Genomic DNA, 20,337 nt, shown 5'->3' with positions numbered 1-20,337 from the left:
ACCAGTACTCAGCTGTGCAAACCATTTATCAAGTGAAATTTTTTGCATGAAATAGATAACCATTGAGGGATCTATTTGGCGATAATCTTTTCAGACGCAACATATGTAGTTGAAAGAAATGCTCCACTAGCGTTCATTAAAGGTGCAAAGTGTTTTAATAGGGACACATATGAGTAGTTAATTTAAAATGGCAGCAAGGTGGCCACACTTCAAAGTTTCTAGTAGAGATGTAGCTAGTCGGGTTGTTTAGTTAAAGAGTGTATCATAATATCTGTGTTGCCCTAGTTTTGCTTTAAACTCTTGGCTATGTCTTGCACATACCACTTAGAGTGTCCTACATATCTCTTGTTACTTTTTATATCATGAGGAATATCATTTAGATTGTCAAATACAACATTGAGTGGGTAATCCTTGGCAACCTCCATGAGGAAATCATTCCGAAGCATATGGGATGCATCCAATTTTTCCCTCCTGAGGCTTGTTTCAAAATTATTGAGAGCAAAAACCCAAGTTCCCAAAAGAATCTCTGCTTTACCTGCAGCTCATACCTTAGTTATTGCCCAACCATAACCTTAGTCATGTGGTATTTTAGTAGTAAACGCTCTCTTGCTAGTGAGACGAAGCACATAGAGCCTTGCAAAATAAAGAAATAGCACGCTATAGACAACAAATACGACATATCTAGATACCTAGATAGTCATACGAGCATATAATCAAGCTATACACAATCTGAGAAAAACAGAGAGAGAGAGAGAGAGAGAGAGAGAGAGAGAGAGAGAGAGAGAGAGAGAGAGAGAGAGAGAGAGAGAGAGAGAGAGTGAAAGCACGTGCAGATGCACCTCCTAGAGTGGAGTGCTACATCGGCACAACCAAAGAGAAAAGAAGAGAGGAGAGAAGAATAACATAGACATTGGGTGCAATCTCCCCCCATGCAAGAGTGAGCATTTTCCTCTTGCACGTATTTATTTATAGATTTCTTGAAATGAATACACATTGGCCGGCCGGACATAGATGGCCATAGCTCATACAGAGCACTTAAATGATAAAATATACATAAATGTGATGCCCTTTCGCATAGCCCATAGATTGGTCATGCTTTTCCACCTGTTAGCTGCAATACAATAAATATATATCAATTTTTATTACAAATGTCAACACCACTCCATTTTTTTGACTTCTTTGTGGTATCAAAACACCAAACAACCCAAATCCTCCACCCCTCTTCTCGCACATAATATCTAGCATAGAAACAACACAAACATCATCATGTCAGTTACTTTCACAAATCCAAGTATTGCCTATGAATTTTGAGACAATTCTCCACCCAAAACAATCCCTTTTATCTAAAACATGTCACCCTCCCAACAACTAGCAACCCAATCTTGCCTTCATCCATAACAAACATTGGCAGGCCCTATGATTTTATCACCGTGTTCAACATCGTACTCAATTTTACTAGTGCCCCTCATTACATAAGACAATGCTTAATTATAATGTCCAAGAGGAAGATTTTTAAAACAAGACCTTAATGAGCTTGCCATGTGGCACTAATCGACAAGCTTTATCCCAATGGGCTCCTAAAGTTTACTAGGCCTAGAAGGCCAAAAAAATATAACTTGCTAATTGGCCCTCGTGTCGATGAGTGACGGATGGCTGTGTCATCACTACAGGTTGTGTACCAGCTAACGGCAGGTACTACTTTGCTACACACACACACACACACACACACAGAGAGAGAGAGAGAGAGAGCGAGAGAGCGAGCGAGCATCGCTGACAGAATGGGTCGGGGCCATTTCGGCATTTCGGTTGTGCTGCTGCACAACCATTCAACCTGAAAGTTAGTTTCTGGGAAAAATTTGCCCCGAACATCTAGATTGTTCTTCTCTTTTTAGAGGAATTATTATTTTTATATTGGTAATGTTGGTTTTTCTACATAACTTGATATGACCGCTATTCACCCTTGCAGAGTCTTGTATTTGCATTGGTAGGTATGTGTTATAGGTACTCAATGGGATATTGACATTTGTGTCCACTCCATCTTTGCTTTCTTCCTTTGATGATTTTAAGCTTTTTTGCAATCTTCTTGGTATTTGCAACCTTTAGAATTATCAAGTGAGTCCATATCGTTCATCAGGTCTATGCTGCCATTGCCTAGGGTGCCATTTATCCATGGAAAGGACCTGAAAATGGAAAGGAATCGCTTCGATGCACGTCAGGATGTGAATAGGAACAAGTAAGGAGAAAAACCAGCCTTGTGAAATGGAAATCAGGATGCTGCCTATACCTTCCTATCTCTTCTCATATGAATGAAAGTGTGCCAATGATTAGGGATAAAGACATGATGTCACACTACTACAAGCTTTTCTTTACTGGGCTTAATCAAGTGCAGTAGTTGATACTTCGCTGATGGTGAATGGAGTGGGTAGCACGTAGTGCTTTAAGGAATCCAGAGCATGATAACAACAAGAAGCTTCTTCTCATACATTGCTCCGGAAGACATGTGGATGCAAGCGGCAACTCTCATAAGCAAATAGCATGTCCATGTGACATGCAATTGATGTCACAAAGTGATGATGTAGCATGACCTATTGGCAGAGAAATGGCCGAGTGGACAAGAGAAACTGAACGGACTAACTTGAAGAACTTAAGAGGCACAGGCCGTGGGGCCCGAAACCCTAAAAGACAGAAGCTTGAACCCTGAAAGGGATTTCTGTAAAATGCGGTGACATGTTGGCATGGTAGATCGTACAGATGCTTGTACTATCTGACGTGGTAGGTTGTACGGATTTTTTGCGATTTGCGTTGTAGGTGCCACGTGGCAGGTTGTACGGATTTCTGCAAATTACACTGGCTGCTTTTGGGAATCGCTAGCGCTAGCTTTTGAGAGTAGATGCTTTCGGGGGAAAGTGCTTTTGAACTGAATGCTTTTGGGGCTCTGCTTTTGAGCATCCCTTGTGAGAATAAAAGAGCTCCTGGGCCTCACTCTGCAAAGCATATGGACGTAGAGTGGTCCCTCGAGAGTTGTATCTTGATGTGGTCAATAAAAAAAGAAATACCGAAAGGAGCGCCAGTCTTTGGGGCCAATGCTTCCGCGCACGGAACTCCGTCGTGCCGTGTCAACTCTCTCTCTCTCTCTATTAAAGTTCAGTGATTTTGAAGTTTCTATTCGTGTGTTGCTATTGATTTCTCGCTTGGAGTGTCCAAGCCTGTTACAATTGATCTGCTCCTAAATATTCACAAAAAAGAATCATGCAACTTGTAATCACTTTCGGCAAGGGATCTGCCGGAAACACAGAAATAACTGCAATTTACACACTAGGCAACACTGTCAGTACTTCAAAACAACTTGAATAAGAGAGAGAGAGAGAGAGAGAGAGAGAGAGAGAGAGAGAGAGAGAGAGAGAGAGAGAGAGAGAGAGAGAGAGAGAAGAAGAAGAAGAAGAAGAAGAGAGTTTTAACGTCGTAGGAAACTATCTCAAGAGACCTTAAAAATCTAGTCGACGAGGAGAGTTGAACTCAAGACCTATTATTCAAGAGAGAAATGGCATAATCAATCTACCACACTTGGGTGATAGAAAGGCTATACCATTTTCCTCTTTTTATTAGCGCGCGCGCACACACACACCCGAGAAGAAGAGAGTTTTAACGTCGTAGGAAACTATTCCAAGAGACCTGTGTGTGTGTGTGTGAGAGAGAGAGAGAGAGAGAGAGAGAGAGAGAGAGAGAGAGAGAGAGAAAGAGAGAGAGAGAGAGAATCCAATAGGGACACGGAGTGTCGGTGTTAGATGCAGCGGAATGAATGTTTGCGCTTTGCTCAAGATGAGTGCTCCGAACTGTGCTCAAGGTTCCTTTTAGTTCTTATGGAAGGGAGAGCCTTCCGTTCTTAATGGAAAGTGGTATGATCAGAAACAAAGTGAATGGACACTGTGCGTGCAAGTGTATGAGACTGAGAGATAGAGAGAGAAGAGATACGACACCCAAGAGGTTGTAAAACCCTCCTCAGAAGGCCCCACTCTCGTCGGCGAGAGTGGTCTACTTTGATTGCACAAAGGTGTACAATGCGAATGCAATGGACTGATGCAATGGGACTATGCCGATGACGACGACGGTGATGACGGCGACGACATGATGGCTGAATTCTGAGATCTTCTAATTGCTGAAATTCGGGACTGTTTCGGTGGCTGAAAATGACTGTTTTGGCTGCGTTTTTATGGCTGAAAATGGGGGAACATCTGCAACCAACTTGGGGGCTGATCTGCTTCTGTGTCTAGGCTGAAAACTGTGTGGATCTGATGTGGTTTAGGGCTGAAAACCAAAACGCTGGCTGAATCTGTCCTTTTCCAAAAACGCTAGGCTGATCTGTATCTGCAATCCCAAACGCTGATGTATCTGATGCATGCGAGGCTGATTTGACTCTGCAAAGCAAAAACGCTGAAGTGCTTGATTGTCTAGCGATCCCAAAACGCAAATACTGGGGGGGCTGCTGCTGATGGTCAAAAACGCTAAGGGCTGAGGCTGATCTGCTGGGGTACTAACGCCAGAAGGGGGAACTCCAATGGCGATGGCTGAAGCTGTGGAAAGAAAACGCCAGGTTAGGGTGTAGATGCAAAAACGCCAGGGATGGGTGAAGGTGCAAAAACGCTAGATGGTCTGAGGGGGTAGTGCTGAGAAGTTGCCTGTTGAGCGGGAAGCTCTTGCTGCCTCTTCTGCCAGAAAGTGCTAACCTGGGTTTGCTTATATATTAACTTAGCAAAATTGCCCTACCTACTTTTGTTGGGAAGTCACTTAAAAATAATGAGTGAAAAATGTCAAAAGTAGGGAAAATAGGCTAAATGCACTGGAAAATTCCCCTAACTGATTCTAATGGATTTTGATGGGAATTCTGATGATCATGTTGTGTGCAACCAGAGGATATGTATCTATACCAAGTGACTGGGCATGCACGGTCTACGAATAGACTCACAAAAGTGCTAGATCACTTCTAATCTAGACTGACTGGATTGAACTGAACCCTGTTATGCTGTAGCTTGTCCACGGACACATAGGGTTGGGATGTGTCACGTGACATCCCCTCCTTTTCAAAGTGAGGTACTGGTACCGAACTGTATGGCGGGGAGATCGCTAACAGCATCCGGAATCTTGGAAGGGACTCTTCGCCGGCACACTCTGATGTGTGGGTCGTGCGGTACTTGAACTTCATAAAGGTCTGCAACGCTTGCTTCTTTGGGCCGCGCCGAAAGCAACACAAAGTCGTTTGAAGCTCCGTTCTTGCGTCAACTGTGTTTAGAGATCTGCTTCTTTTGTCTTCAAGAATCTCCATAGCTGAAAATTCCTGAAACCATCTCCAACACAAAACCATGAACATACCCATTCCATGTAAAGTGAAGGAAAAAAATCTTGTCTTTTCTAAAGACTGTGCATGCAATGTAGATGAACAAATAGACGGAGTGACAACCCGTTCATCAAACACATGCAAACAATGAGGTCGAATCTTTTCTGTTTGATCGAAATCAATCAACTGTGGCAAATCACAATGGAAATGCCCATGCTTGGGGCTCATACTATCATGTGATCTTTCGGAAACTGTGTCATGCCAAGGAAGAGACATGGAATGCGACTTGCTTACATACAAACTTTTCAGCTTTTCATGAACAATCCGCATACATTCGTGCTCATCCATGAGAGAAATGTGCTCAACATGCAGGGTAATGTTGGCATGGCTGGTTTTTCTGGACAGCAGCCAGATATGGCACCTATGACACAAAATGTCAATGGCCAAGACGCGCTGATGATCCCTATCACAGTGCCCATGTTGCAGGCAATTCTCTATGACAATTTGGGGGCATTGGAGAAACCAAAAGCATACAAAGAAGGTGGTGCAACTGTTAAGTTTGAAACTTTCAGCAGCTTTGAGGATAAGACGAAGGCTCTCACTTTCCTTCAGCAGTTTGATACAGCTTATACAGGGGGGAATTTTACAGAGGCCTCCAAGGTTAAGAAAGCTGCCACCAATGCGCTTACATGGTGGACGACCCTCTTGATGTAAGGACATGCATCCGCCACGTGGGTATACATGCATCTGCGTGGCTGTCAATGAATTTGAAGCCGACGTCATGACGAATTGGCACCAACTCAATGTGGCTACTTGCAAGAGCCTATAGGAGTATGATCGGAGGTCCTGTAAATCATTGCTCTTAGTAACCTCCTACAGGTTGGTGCCATTGACAAAGCAGATAGAGAAGTATTGTTGTGGGTTGCCTAAAGGGCTTCAAGATTATTGTATAAAAAATAGAGTAGCTACCCTCACTCAGCTTATGGAAGTTGCCAACAGTGGTCTTGCCTTGTTGAAGGGAGAGGACAGTGGGTTTCTGGGCAACGTAAAAGGGGGGCAACAAAAGAAAAATTCAGCAAAGACGCCCTTTGCAAAAGCGGCTCCTGAAGCATCACAGGGGTCAGAAAAAGACAATAAGGATAAGGACTCAGCCAGGACTTCTGGAGCGCAGGCAAAGAAGCCAAAAAGGAAGCCTTTTGTGCGCAAGTCGCTCGAGGAAAAGAAGGTCTTGATGGCTGAAAATAAATGCTTTATTTGCGAGCAGCCTGGTCACTTTGTTGCAGATTATCCACAAAGGAAAAGGCCAGCTGATTTGGATGATAAAGAAGATAAGAAAGGAAAGAAGCCTAAGCCCACGACAGGTTTAGTGCCAGATATGGTGGGTGACAGGCCAAACATAGATGCCAGCGAGTTATGCAGAGCATGGGGTAAAGTCAGAGATCAGACAACACTCATCTTCTTTGATCCAAGTGCCAAAGCCAACTTTATCTCACAAGAGTTAGCTATGAAGCTGAGCATCAGAGCTGAAGAGATGGGGTACACGGCAGAGGCAGGGTTGGCATGTCCTGGCACTCAGAGTGTGTTACTGCCATCATTGGAAAGCTATGTCTGCATATTCAGTCGTATGTGGACACAGAAGAATTCTATATCATGCCATTGGAAGGGTGTGATCCGTTACTGGGAATTCCTTTGATGTTCTGAACACATGGTGTGCTGGATGTCTGCGACAAGACGATCACCCTTCAACATAGGGGCAAAACTCATGTTTTGGATGTAAAGTTTAAATGGGAGTCTGTCGCTATTGTACTACTTCAGCTATCACTTTTGTAATTAAAAATCATCTTTCTGTGTACTTGATCTTTGCACGTGATGTTTCAGATAATTGTCAGTGAAATTTATCTGTGTTAGATAAAGAAAGGCGTAATCGAGGGCGATTAAGGTTCTTTCAAGAGGGCGGTATGTCACAAATTGATGACGTGGCAGTTCTGCCGGACACAACACAGACACTCGCACACACACACACATTTCACCACCTACTGGTAATGATTTTGTAGTTCACACTTGCTGACACGTGCGCGTGCGCGCACGCACACACACACACACACACACACACACATTGCTGGTAGCCTTTTTAATCATCAGATTATGGAATATTTTGCTTGCCGATACTCCAAGTTTTATTTAAGGGAACCTATTACTCTTGAAACATGGGATAGGACCCTTAGAAGGGTGGTCACAAAGAATAATAAAATTACTCATTTCAATCTTTTGCTGCCATGAGGCGCTTGGGTTTAACCTACCGTGCATTGCGGGCGGCTATTCTTCCACATTTCCCCAGGGGGAGCTTGATCTACTCAAGATACGCTACAGACGATTAGCCATGAGTGAGGGCGGGCCGTCCTTCTTCTATTTAAAGAGGTGAGGGGGCATTCTGTGTCACAAAGTGATGACGTGGCGGACAGCAGAAACCCTAATTTCTGCCAGAAACCCTAATTTTTGCCAAAAACCCTAAATTCCGGAAATCGCGGAGGCGGATTATTAAAAAATTTATTTATTTATTTATTTTTTTTTGGAAAATGATGAGCGACGCGAATTTTGCTTTTGCTTTTTTTTTATAAAAAAAAGAGAAAAGACTCTGAAGAGAGAGAGAGAACTGATGCTTTTGATTTTAAAAGCTTTTGGGGCTCTGCTTTTGGGCATCCCTTGTAACCTTTAAATTAGTGGTGAGGGCCTCACTTCTCAGAGCATCTGGACGCAGAGTCTGAGAGTGAAACCCTAACCGCTCTCTTGTACTTTGATGATTGATTAATATAAAAAGAAATACCGAAAGGGGCGCCAGTCTTTGGGGCCAATATCTCTAGGCACGGAACTCCGCCGGGCCAGTGCAAATCTATTGTGATCTGTGAATTGTTTTGAAGTGGTTATTTGGTGCTGTCGCGGTTGATTCTTGACTTGGAGTGTCCAAGTTTGTTACAGTGGTATCAGAGCACGGCCGATTTCTCTTCTACGGGAAATCCAATCCCGCGCCACCTATGGCTTCAGGCAATGATCAGTCGACTCCCTCTGCATCTGGAGATGCGGTCTGGGATCACAACGAAGATTCAGACAGAGAGTATGGCCCGCCTCGGCCTACTCAGGCAGAGCAAACAGAGATGGAGCGTCGTCAATTGATTGGCGATGCAACAAAGATGATGCTCAATTTTGCCAAGGATCCAAAGATGGCAAAATATATGAACCAGACCTTTTTGAAAGAGGTACAGATGGAGTGGCAGAGAACCACAACACCACTCCCGAAACCCGCTCTCAAGAAACCTTCTGCCTCCAAGAAATATACGGAGAAGGAACTGGAGAACGTGGTTGATGCACGGATTGCTCAGCTTTTTGACACGCAAAAGAAAGCCAAAAAGCACGGCAAAAAGCAGAAGAAAGGCACTGACTTCCCGGGATATTTAGGTCGTCGGTCGACATTTGACAAGGCAAAGAAATTGAAGAAGCGCGTCAAGTTTGAAGACCTACCCAGTTCTTCTTCTTCTTCTTCTGACAGTTCTTCTAGCTCCTCGGATTCGAGCGAAGAAGAGAGAAAAGGTAAAAAGCGAAGCAAGAAGCAACGCTTTGGAAAGGGCAAGAGAAAGGCAAAGAAGGCTAAATCTCGCCCAGAGACTCACAGTTCTACTGAGGACTCGTCTACAGACAGCTCAGGTTCCGATGACGGAAAGTTTTATGCGAACAAGAAGAATTTTTACAAAGCCAACCAGTATGACTTTCTCGAAGATAAAAGCAAGAAAGTCCGAGAGTTTAAGGAAGGTGGCCACTCGATCAAGTTTGATACTTTTCAGGATACTCAGATGCTTCGAAGGCTTTGTCTTTTATACAGCAGTTTGACATCGCTTTCGCGGGAGGACGCTATTCAGAGCACTCCAAGATTCGGAGAGCTGCCTCTTACTTTAAGGGGAATGCTCGTACTTGGTGGTCCACGCTTCTATTAAGCAAGACTGTGCCAGTTACATGGCTGAAATTCAAGAGGCTTTTTATTTCTTCTTGGTTGACTCAAGAGTTTGAGCGAGATATACGACCTGCTTGGAACCATCTCTGGATGACCAAGAGCGATACAGTGAATTCTTATTGTGAAAGATTCTGGAGCTCTTTTCTACCCACCTCTTCATTCAAGAAGATCTCATTCAGAGAACAGATTGAGCGGTTTACCTTGGGTCTACCTACAGAGATCCAAGATCACTGCTTGGAACAGAAGTCAGCTTCTATTCAGGAGTTGATGAGTCATGCGAAGCGGGGCTTTGCCAGTCACTCTGGCAGTTTGACCTACCCCACAGATGAGGCAATGACACAACGAGCCGAACAGACTTCTGGGAATGAAAGTAGAATGAAAAAGAGCAACCCAGAGAAAAAAAAGGATGCACGACCCAAGCTTACTCCTGAGGAGAGAGCTCGCTTCATCAGAGAGGGGAAGTGCTTTGGATGCGGGGAACATGGACATATTTCCGCAAAGTGCCCTGATAAGGCACAGAAAGAACAGAATGATAAAGACGACGACAGGTCTGAGAGTTCGAGAGCAGCTGAGGAATGTGGCAGAAAAGGCAGATAGAAAAGCAGAACTGGTACCACATGGCGTGGGACCTGCACCGAATCTAATGAATGAAAGTACAAACTTTGCCGCTTTCGGGGCAAAGTGAAGGATCAGGAAGCTCTTTTGAAGGAGCCAAGGCCAACTTCTTTTCACTTGGAATTGGCGGCTCGATTTGGAACTGCGCCCGACAGACTGACGCCACAGGGGGAGGTAGTTCGACTGGCACCCGGATGGGATGTTGCCATTACACCGAGCATTGGCAAACTTCGTTTGCAATGACAGGGGTGTTCAGGGCACGTGAGTGACGTTCTACTCGGGATCCCTTGGTACCACAAGAACTACGCCGTGGTTGACTACCGGGCCGAGAAAGCGACTTTGATAAATGAAGGGCTTAGAGATTGTACTTGATGAACTTCAGTTTTCTTACTCATTCTTTTGGGAGAACTGAACGATGGATAAAGGTTGAATATGTTTTGACCTGAAGAAAAGAACGCCAAGATTTTTTTTCTCCACGCTCATGCCGATTGCTTTTGAGAGGGCCTGAAGATCATACCATTGATCTGATATCTAGAAGCACGCCACCGAATCGGCCACCTTATCCTGTGAGCCGAGTACAGAATGAAAAGATTATGAACTCAGTGAAAGACCTCTTGGAAAAGGGTCTTGTCCAGCTTAGTACTTCACCGTATTGCTCTCCAGTGTTGTTGGTTTTGAAGAAAGACAGATCTTGGAGAATGTGCATCGATTATAGCACTCTCAACGAAATCACCATCAAGAACAGATTTCCGATTCCTAGGATCGATGATATACTCGACAGGTTACAGGGATCCTCGTGCTTTAGCAAGATTGACTTGAAGAGTGGATATCATCAGATCAGGATAGCGCCAGGAGATGTCTACAAGACAGCTTTTCGGACGACTTTTGGGTTATTTGAGTTTTTGGTGATGCCTTTTGGCTTAACCAATGCTCCTGCGACATTTAACCGGATGATGGACAGGATTTTTCGAGAGTACAGGCTATTTGTTGGCACTTTCTTTGATGATATCATTGTTTTCTCCAAGAATGAGGCAGAACACAGAGATCATCTGCTTCAAGTCTTTCAGGCATTACGAGATCACACGTTAGTGATTAATGCAAAGAAAAGTGAATTTTTTTCCTACCAGAGATACACTTTTTGGGACACATTGTGTCAGCAGCAGGAGTGCATATGGACCCGGCCAAGATAGAGACTATCCGTGATTGGCCCGATTTGAGGAATGTCCATGAAGCTAGAAGCTTCTTGGGACTGTGTTCGTACTACAGGCGGTTCATACGAAAGTTTGCAGAGGTTGCTTCCCCTTTGCATACCTAGACACAGAAAGGAGTACCTTTTTCGTGGGGACCCACAGAGGTGACTGCCTTCTGGACATTGAAAGAGAAATTGACTACGGGACCTATTTTGACTTTGCCGGACTTGCAGAAGTCATTTGAAGTATTTTGTGATGCTTGTGGTCGTAGTCTGGGTACGGTCTTGATGCAAGAAGGCCATGTCATAGCTTACGAGAGCCGTTTGTTCTCTAGGCCGGAGATGACAGCACAGATCTATGGGAAAGAGCTTTTGGCGGTTATCCACGCTCTTACTCAGTGGCGGCATTACCTACTCGGAGCGGATTTCATTGTCTTTACAGACCATCAGAGTTTGCGCTACTTCTTGTCACAGAAGCAGCTTTCGGAAAAGCAGATGCGGTGGGTGAACATCTTGTCACAGTTCCACTTCCAGATTGTCCATGTGCAGGGACAGAAGAATGTGGTGGCAAATGCTTTGTCTCGAAAACCGTTGGTTCTGGCTATTTCCGCGATACATCATAGGAGCTTCGAGGATACGGTCGATCAGTGTGCCACAGATACAGATTTTGCACATATTTTCACACGGATACGGGATGGGGAGACAGTAGCTGGATACTCCCTTCGGGAAGGCTACTTGATGAAAAAGACTATGTTGTGAGTTACACAGCCGTTGAGAGAAAAGGTTATGACTGATTGCCACTGTCCACCTTTTACGGGTCACCGCGGCATTGCTACCACCATGAAAGGGGTAGAGAGAGATTTCTTTTGGCGGAGATTGAAGAAGGATGTGGAAGAGTTTGTGCGCAGTTGCTTGGTATGCCAGAAGGTCAAGTTTGACAGGCATAAGGCACAGGGATTGTTACAGCCTTTACCCATACCCACCCGCCCTTGGGAAAATATTGAAATGGATTTCATTTTTTTTTATCTCCCGAGAATACAGAATGATCACGATGATTTTCCGATTACATGGCACGCCTGAGACGATTGTCTCCGACAAAGACCCCAGATTTATGAGTTTGTTTTGGAAGGCAATTTGGGAGAACATTGGCACGTAGTTGCAGTTCTCGTCATCGTTCCACTTGCAGACTGACGGGCAATTTGAGATTGCCAATTCAGTGATTTTAGATTTATTGAAGTCTTGTATCTCGGATTAGAAGACTCAATGGGAAAAGAACCTATCTTTGGTAGAATTTGCCTACAATAGCATGATACACTCTTCGACGGGGAAGACGCCATGTGAGATTGTTGAAACTGCTGCGAAGGTTCCATCCTTCCTGAGCACGAAAGATTAGAAATTTGAAGCGGATGAATATTCGCGAGATTTGGATACGGCTTTTGCCAAGGTTCGTGAGACTTTACAGAAGTCTCAAGAACGACAGAAAAAGGCAGCGGATCACCATCGTCGCGACTTGAAACTGAAGAAGGATGATTGGGTGCTCTTACTTTTGAGAAGGCACATCTAAGAAGAAAAAGGGAAAGGAGAGGCTTTTTCCAAAGCTTAGTATGTGATACTACGGACCTTTCCAGATTACTGACAAGATAAATGATGTCTCCTTCCGATTGAAACTGCCAGATACTTGGAGGATTCACAGCGCATTGCATGTGAGTCTCTTGAAACCTGTTAAGGGTGATGTGCCTGATGATGGGAAGCCTGATGAGCAACCCAAAGTGGAAGAAAACGAGGAGATCCTTGTTCCTGAACAGATTTTGGCACATAATGATACGAAGAAGGGTAAAGTCCGAAGGCGGGTTCTTGGTTAAGTTCAAGAACTTTCCTGCATTTGATGCGAAGTGGATGGAGGAGGAGGACCTAGCAGATACTCCTCGGATTGTGAAACTTTACTTCGATGTTTTGGTTTAGCATAGTCTACTCCAAACAGAACCCAGAATTCAGCTTGGCCGGAGATCTGGTGCAGTGGGATGCACAAGAGGGGAGTCACTCCACTCCTTTGTCAACAGATGCCTCGATTTTGATACTAAAGTCACTGATGTCTCTTTGAGCTTCAGGGATACTGAGAGCTGACAGTATTCTGCTGGATGACTTTATGAAATGGAATTCCTGATAATGATACTGATTTGTTCTTGACTTCTTGCGAGTGCAGGATCTGATGCCGAAATGACTGCAACATTTTGGTCTGATTGATCTCGAATAGACATGGTTGCAATAGGGGTTAGTCAATCGGACATCGATGAGGTCCCGATTGGACCTAGATGTGATTGCTAGCTACATTGCCGATAAATCATGGTCTACGATCCGAATGAATGTTGAATGTCATGTGATGTCCTGTGATGTCTGGTGATGTCCTGTGATGTCGTGTGATGTGACTGTCGATTTTGTACATGTGCTAGATGTGCGTTCCTAGTACGTAGGTACTAACAGTCAGTGTCTGCTAAGACGGTTTATGGCTTTTGTCGGTTTTGTAGGCGTAATCGCGGTCGATTACAATGCTTTCAAGAGGGGGGTATGTCACAAAGTGATGACGTGGCGGACAGCAGAAACCCTAATTTCTGCCAAAAACCCTAAAATTCCTACAAACCCTAATTTTTGCCAAAAACCCTAAATTCCGGAAATCGCGGAGGCGGATTATTAAATTTTTTTTTTATTTTTTGGAAAATGATGAGCGACGCGAATTTTGCTTTTGCTTTTTTTTATAAAAAAAAGAGAAAAGACTCTGAAGAGAGAGAGAGAACTGATGCTTTTGATTTTAAAAGCTTTTGGGGCTCTGCTTTTGGGCATCCCTTGTAACCTTTAAATTAGTGGTGAGGGCCTCACTTCTCAGAGCATCTGGACGCAGAGTCTGAGAGTGAAACCCTAACCGCTCTCTTGTACTTTGATGATTGATTAATATAAAAAGAAATACCGAAAGGGGCGCCAGTCTTTGGGGCCAATATCTCTAGGCACGGAACTCCGCCGGGCCAGTGCAAATCTATTGTGATCTGTGAATTGTTTTGAAGTGGTTATTTGGTGCTGTCGCGGTTGATTCTTGACTTGGAGTGTCCAAGTTTGTTACATTCTGCCCCTCACTTAGCTTTGCGTGTGTTTTACTTGCGTCAAGAGTAAGGACTGTGTGTTTTATTCATCTCTGTTGCACCAAGCATGGAGCTTACAACTTAGCCAATGCGGGGTGGTCACTAAGCTTAACATCAATAATCTCGTAACTGTCATTTTTTAATCAAATGGTAAAGCGCTGTTTCATAAAAATGCTTGTACTTAGCAAATGGTATACTTAGATAATCGGGATGACTATACTTAGCATGGCATGATATAAGTGATTGGATCTCTGTTTGGTGGGACTCTGTTCCTCGTTTCACAGCATAGTAAGAACCACTACAGTGGTCGGCTTTTAATTGGCATTACATGATAAAGATGGTTACTTTTGGAGCATTACTATGGTACTATTACGGGTTTTTTTTCAAGACTGGTCATTATTTAACTGGAGATACAATTTTTTTTTGGAAGAAAGGGTTTTTTTTTTCATACCCGTTATTTATGTTTTTTTCCCAATGTTCAAATGTACTTAAATGGTTGAGATGACTATACTTAGCATGGCATGATATAAGTGATTGGACCTCTGTTTGGTGGGCTCTCTTCCTCGTTCTACGGCATGGTAAGAACCACTACAATGGTCGGCTTTTGATTGGCATTACATGATAAAGATGGTTTCTTTTGGGAGCATTACTATGGTACTATTAAGGTTTTTTTCAAAGTTGGTCATTATTTAACCGAAGGTTAAGTTTTTTTCTGAAAAAAAGGGGTTTTTCATACCCGTTATTCATAGTTTTTTCATACCCAATACTCAATGTACTTAAATAGTCGGGATGACTATACTTAACAGGGCATGATATAAGTGATTGAACCTCTGTTTGGTGGGCTCTGTTCCTCGTGCTACAGCCTGGTAAGGACCACTACAGTGGTCGGCTTTGACGGGCATTACATGGTAAAGGTGGTTTCTGTTGGGAACATTACTAGGGTACAAATATTGAAACTGGTCATTACCTAAGTGCAGGTACACCAAAAAATTTAAAAAAGGGGGTTTTCTTACTCAATATTCACTGTTTTTTTACTGTTGATAATGGCACTTAAGCGAAAATCTGGAAATCTTTTTTGAGGGGCATAATCAGCCGTACAGCCTGATGAAATTAAAATGTGGTGGGCTGCGGCAAAATATGGCACTTCTGAGGTGTAACGTTCCTTGCTGTTTAAAACATGTATAATACATCATATGGGTTGGCTAAGTCTATATAGAAAGGCCGCTACTGCTTACTGTGGTGCAATATTATACATAGATTGGGGATTAGCCGATTGGCTTGTGGCATACTAACTATACCTTTTGGAGAGCACACACTCAATCTTTCACACTTTCTCTAGCTTGACATGGGGCTCATATCTAAAGATTTCTACTAATAGGCTTACTCATCGGAGAATGAAGGTAAGTAACACTTGAGGAAGAAGAAGGACATAAGAACCCTAATTAGGGTTAAACTTTATCTGTAATACTAAAAAACTTATTGACTATTCTTAAAAGAAATAGCATTTATATGGCTTTTGCTTTATAGCAAAGTGGATATGAAGGTGCATCAATGGAGCTAGTTCTAAAGGTAGTATGACCTTCTTACACTCTGGGTGATAAAGTAAATACTTTGGACCAAGGCTTGAAGTTTTTTTTAAGAAACTTGTTAAAGATGGACATGGATAACAACTGGTATAGTCCACTTGATACTTGTAAAACACATTCAAGGCTAACATATCTGTTGTCTTGTTTGGATGGATGCAGGTAAGGACTCTATCTTATCTTTGGAGGTTTTTTTTGGTGTTTAAGCAGTTGTCCTTACATGATTACACAGACACTTTTGACAAGGGAAGCACTTCTGATATCTGTATACTGGAATGAAACTTCATTCATATAAACATTGTACAAAGATGATTCTGAGACTGAATTATTTTTATACTTATCATTCCTTCTCTCTCCAGCAGCCAGCCAGCTGTCTTTTGAATGTAAAAATTTCAATTATGTCTTATTATTTATGGTAAAACAGCTACACACACAGACAAACTGTACGGACGCTAACATGGCAGGCTGTACGGACGTCCGTGATTTTGCAATGACAGTGCTGAGGTGGCAGCGTGTACGGATTTTCGAGATTTGCGCTGACAGTGTTGATGCGGTAACCTGTACGGATTTCTGCAAATTACGTTGGTGCTTTTTGCTAGTAGATTTTGGGAATCAAATTGTTTTTGGAAGTCGCTTCTTTTGAGTTTAAGTGCTTCTGAGGCTCTGCTTTTAGCAACCCTTGTGATCTTAATAAGTGACCCAAGGAGGCTCTCTTCTCAGAGCATTTGGATGCAGAGTCTGAGAGCGAGCATCCGTGGGAAGTTGTACTTTGCTCAAAGATTAATATAGAAAGAAATACCGAAAGGGGCTTCAGTCTTAGGGGCCAATACCTCTGGGCACAGAACTCCGCCAGGCCGTGTCGACTCTCTCTCTCTCTCTCTCCCCATTAAAGTTCAATGATTATGAAGTTTCTGTTCGTGTGTTGCTATTGATTTCTCGCTTGGAATGTCCAAGCCGGTTACAACTATACAAATTCGTTATCCAGTTTATGACAATGAGTTTCTAGCCATTGTCCATGCATAGCGTACATGGAAACATTACCTTTTGGGAGCTGACTCTGTTGTCAAGACGGATCATCAATCATTGCAGTATATTTTTACACAACCAATTATGAATCCTCGTCAAGGATGTTGGGTGGAATTTTTGGCAAATTTCCACATGATCATTGAATATGTTCCAGCCTCCAGGACTTTACAATTCGGTGGCAGATGCACTCAGTCGAATGTCCCAATCTACGAATATGGTGATATCTACAGTTATTTTTGATATTCCTGATTATTTCAAAGATGAATATTTGATTGATCGAGATTTTGCTGTGATGAATGGCAGAAATAGCCAGAACCAAGGGCTTTCGAGACAATGCATCTGCCACTAAATTCTTCTATCCTTGAACATGGACAATCAAGAAGTGAAACTGTGACAAGATGTTAGCCCATCGCATCTGCTTCTACTTCTGTGACAAGAAGTAGCGTAAAATTTGGTGATCTGTAAAGACTGTGAAATCGGCTCCGAGTAAATAGTGTCGCCACTGTGTAAGAGCACGGATCACTGCCAATAGCTCTTTCTCATAAATCTGTGCTAAGTTGGCTTCTCTCATCATCCTTCACTCAGTATGGCAACCAAACGCCGCACCCTCTCATGATAACCAACACCCCTCAGCATCGCGATCCTCTTCTTTTGCTAAAGGTTGGCGGCTCTTGCAGTCAGAGTTCACGGCAGCCCATAGTAATGCATTATTTGAATATCCAAAATAGCAAACATACTAGCATTCTATAAGCTTTTAATAGATCTCTAGACACAGCATACATGCAAACCAAAGAATGTGCTATATAGTGTAGAGGAAAACGATGTTAGAAGTGGGGTGCCATTAGTGGGAAAAACAAGCAGAACATAATCATCTTTATAGCAGCTCCAAACAGTTCATTTCCCTTCATGATTTTGAACTGCATCAAGTCCATTGCTAGCTTGGTCTCCAGCTATTGGTCCTCAACTTTTCCCTTTGTTTAATCCTGCAAAACATCCCCCATGGCTGATCAAGTGCATGTATCATCCGGTAAATAGCAGATAAAATCATTAATTTTTAGTGAAGCTTGCTCATGCAACTCTGCTCCCCGAGGCTCAAATTTGCTACACGAGATCTGCTGGAACGCTCACCCTAGCCACATATTTAAAGTTACAAGGAGGCCCTAAAACTGGGCACCCCCCAAAAGCTGTCACCCAAACACTGCCAAAGCTGGCTGTATGGATGCCATGTCAGCAGTCTGTGATTCGCAGCACTTTTTACGGAATTTGCAGCCACGTCATCGGTGCGCAGGTTTTAGGGTTTTTTTTTGCTTTTTGGCTGGTTTGTCCATTGCAGGGGTCCACATATTGGACCCAATCCTCTTTAGTGTCATGCCACATCATCATAACGGCAAGTAGTGGAACTGAAAAGAGAGCTGAAAACTGGAGAAAATTGTGGTAGAGTTCCCCACTCAGATGCCTGCAATGGCAGGAGCGTCCGTACTGTACGGCCCGCGATTCACGCCACGCTTCCCACGCATTTTTGTGCCGTTTCACCTGCAGCTGGGCTCGGACTCAGGTCTTCTCTTCTGGCCAGGCTCCGGTTCACAGCTCTAGCCCCTCTTCTAGTCCGGTTGGTCATGCCATGTCCTACTTAGTGACACACCATGAGACTAGAAGCTACATGCTCTTAGCTACATCACACCATGGAAGATTCCCACAATCAGTAATATTTGCTGGTTATGGCTAGTACATTTATCATGTACAAGAGGTAATGCAAGGTGGTAATGATTTAATCGTGCATGTCCTCCAAAAGGGCTCACAAAGATGCAAGATATTATTCCCTAGGCTTTCCTTACGTAACATAGGCTTTGCAATAGGTAAATCGTGTCGACATGTTGCAAAGAGGTAATTGTCCATGTGAAACCCGTGTTCTTAGGGCAAAAAAGCACCAAATGGCAATTAATCCTTTGTATGCTGTGCTAATGTTGTGATTTAGCTGCCTTAATTGTCTGCCGAAATGTATAATGCCAGTTCCCTGGCCTTAGCTTTTCAAATAGGAGCCTCTAATTTACAGTAGAATAAGGAAGAAGCAGCATTCACCATTTCATGATTGTCAGTCATCTTCAAGAATGAAGCAATAACACTTCTGCAGTGGTCTTACTTGAAGTAAGACAAAGCATTACATCAAAACAGCTCTGCTGCTTGCTTTTTATTTCGTTCATTTCATTGTGTTTTGGAGCGTAAGCGTACTAGGTGCTGTTAACAGAAAGCTGATTTTCGGTTTTATTTCTAGATCTTCGACCTTTTATACCGCAACGCGACATAAAAAATCAGCTTGACTTGAGAACAAATCAAGGAGGTGCCACACGCAACTGTGGGCTGCTTTGGCCATATCAAAGTTGCAGACCAAAAGAAAGACGGCATCACAGTCGACTCGTTGCAGCAAGTGATGCTCCGGATGCTTTTTATGATGATTTGAGAGCTGGGAGCCCCATCATGATCATAGAGGCACCGCTTCATCTCAAAACTGCAGAGCCCATGCCAATGCTGCGTCAGAACAATGGATTTGTCATGCCTGGAGATGCTGGAAGGTTCTTTAGTCTTTGTTTTCCATTGCGGATGGCAACAATCTATATGTACTTTATGCTTATCTTTTTGTTATTTTATCTGATTGACCCACAGGATAATCAGCAGAAGGCCAAAAGATGTTTGGGCTATCAGATTCAAGTCAGGTGCATTCCTTATTGAACGAAGGTATTTCAAGCCATTGGATGCGGAATAGAAGTTTTGTACATGTATACATGTGTACAGCATGTAATGCTATTGTACGTTGTCATGGTTTGTCTCAGCTAAGCCCAACTTCAATGGCTGTATGCATTCTTTGTTTGAAAGGTGTGCATTCTCTGCCCATGTCTAGAGGCAGGCAATTCTTGGTTTAAACCATGGAAGCTCTATGCAAATTCTCTGAAGATCATGGAGTGCATTGTTTTATCTATTGTGCTTGTTTTTGCTATGAATAATTAGAAGGTGGATTACGTCTATTTTCTTGAAAGAGTTAGAAACATGGGCCACTCAAACTTGGCCAAAACTTGCATCATTTGCTGATGAATTTGACTAGGTGGAAATCACACTCACTGTCCTTACAAGAAAAACAAAAAGTTGAAAAGGAAGTCATAAGGCTCTTTAATGAAAGGACCCATTTACAACCGAAAAAATTGGATGAAAAGTTTTGTACACCTTTCTCCTTGTTCTCTAAGGCATGGTTTAACATGTCAAAAACTCTGATGTTTTCCGAATTTAAGTATGAGTCAAGAATACTGTGCTTTCAAGATACATTGCTTAGAATCCTTTTCTCTTTTGTTTAGATGATCAAAAAGCTTTTGGAATATTCTTGGGGCTTACTCGAAATAAATTATATTCCATGATGAACTTGCATTGAGATGCTTGAAACATTGAGAGCATGCGTGCTATTGTGAGCA

General features: G+C 43.1%; 1 protein-coding gene across 2 annotated transcripts; it reads left to right on the top strand.

The window, feature by feature from the left end:
• Positions 1 to 1,552: 1,552 nt before the first annotated feature.
• Positions 1,553 to 19,899, top strand: CRR42 (DUF3148 family protein). Of its 2 annotated transcripts, none has more exons than XM_086516581.1 (3): positions 1,553 to 1,692; positions 19,152 to 19,449; positions 19,541 to 19,899. In XM_086516581.1, exons 1-3 carry the CDS (start codon positions 1,650 to 1,652, stop codon positions 19,638 to 19,640), a joined length of 441 nt encoding a protein of 146 aa, XP_086372707.1. In that variant the 5' UTR covers positions 1,553 to 1,649; the 3' UTR covers positions 19,641 to 19,899. The 2 variants fall into 2 exon arrangements, with proteins under 2 accessions (XP_086372707.1, XP_086372706.1); XM_086516580.1 differs by lacking the exon at positions 1,553 to 1,692 and adding an exon at positions 16,278 to 16,413.
• Positions 19,900 to 20,337: the final 438 nt, after the last annotated feature.

This window comes from Adiantum capillus-veneris, chromosome 7, assembly GCF_014529385.1.
Source record: "Adiantum capillus-veneris isolate H3 chromosome 7, ASM1452938v2, whole genome shotgun sequence".
NCBI lineage: Eukaryota > Viridiplantae > Streptophyta > Polypodiopsida > Polypodiales > Pteridaceae > Adiantum > Adiantum capillus-veneris.
The sequence above is the reverse complement of the archived record's forward strand: the minus strand, read 5'-3'. Positions and strand labels throughout refer to the sequence as shown.

Excerpts from the sequence above, each read along its gene's own strand:
- CRR42 (XM_086516580.1), top strand. The coding sequence starts at position 16,311 with ATGGCAGGCTGTACGGACGTCCGTGATTTTGCAATGACAGTGCTGAGG. Across the intron at positions 16,414-19,151 it reads CAGTGTTGATGCGGTAACCT|ATCTTCGACCTTTTATACCG; the intron begins GTACGGATTTCT and ends TTTTATTTCTAG. Across the intron at positions 19,450-19,540 it reads ATGCCTGGAGATGCTGGAAG|GATAATCAGCAGAAGGCCAA; the intron begins GTTCTTTAGTCT and ends ATTGACCCACAG.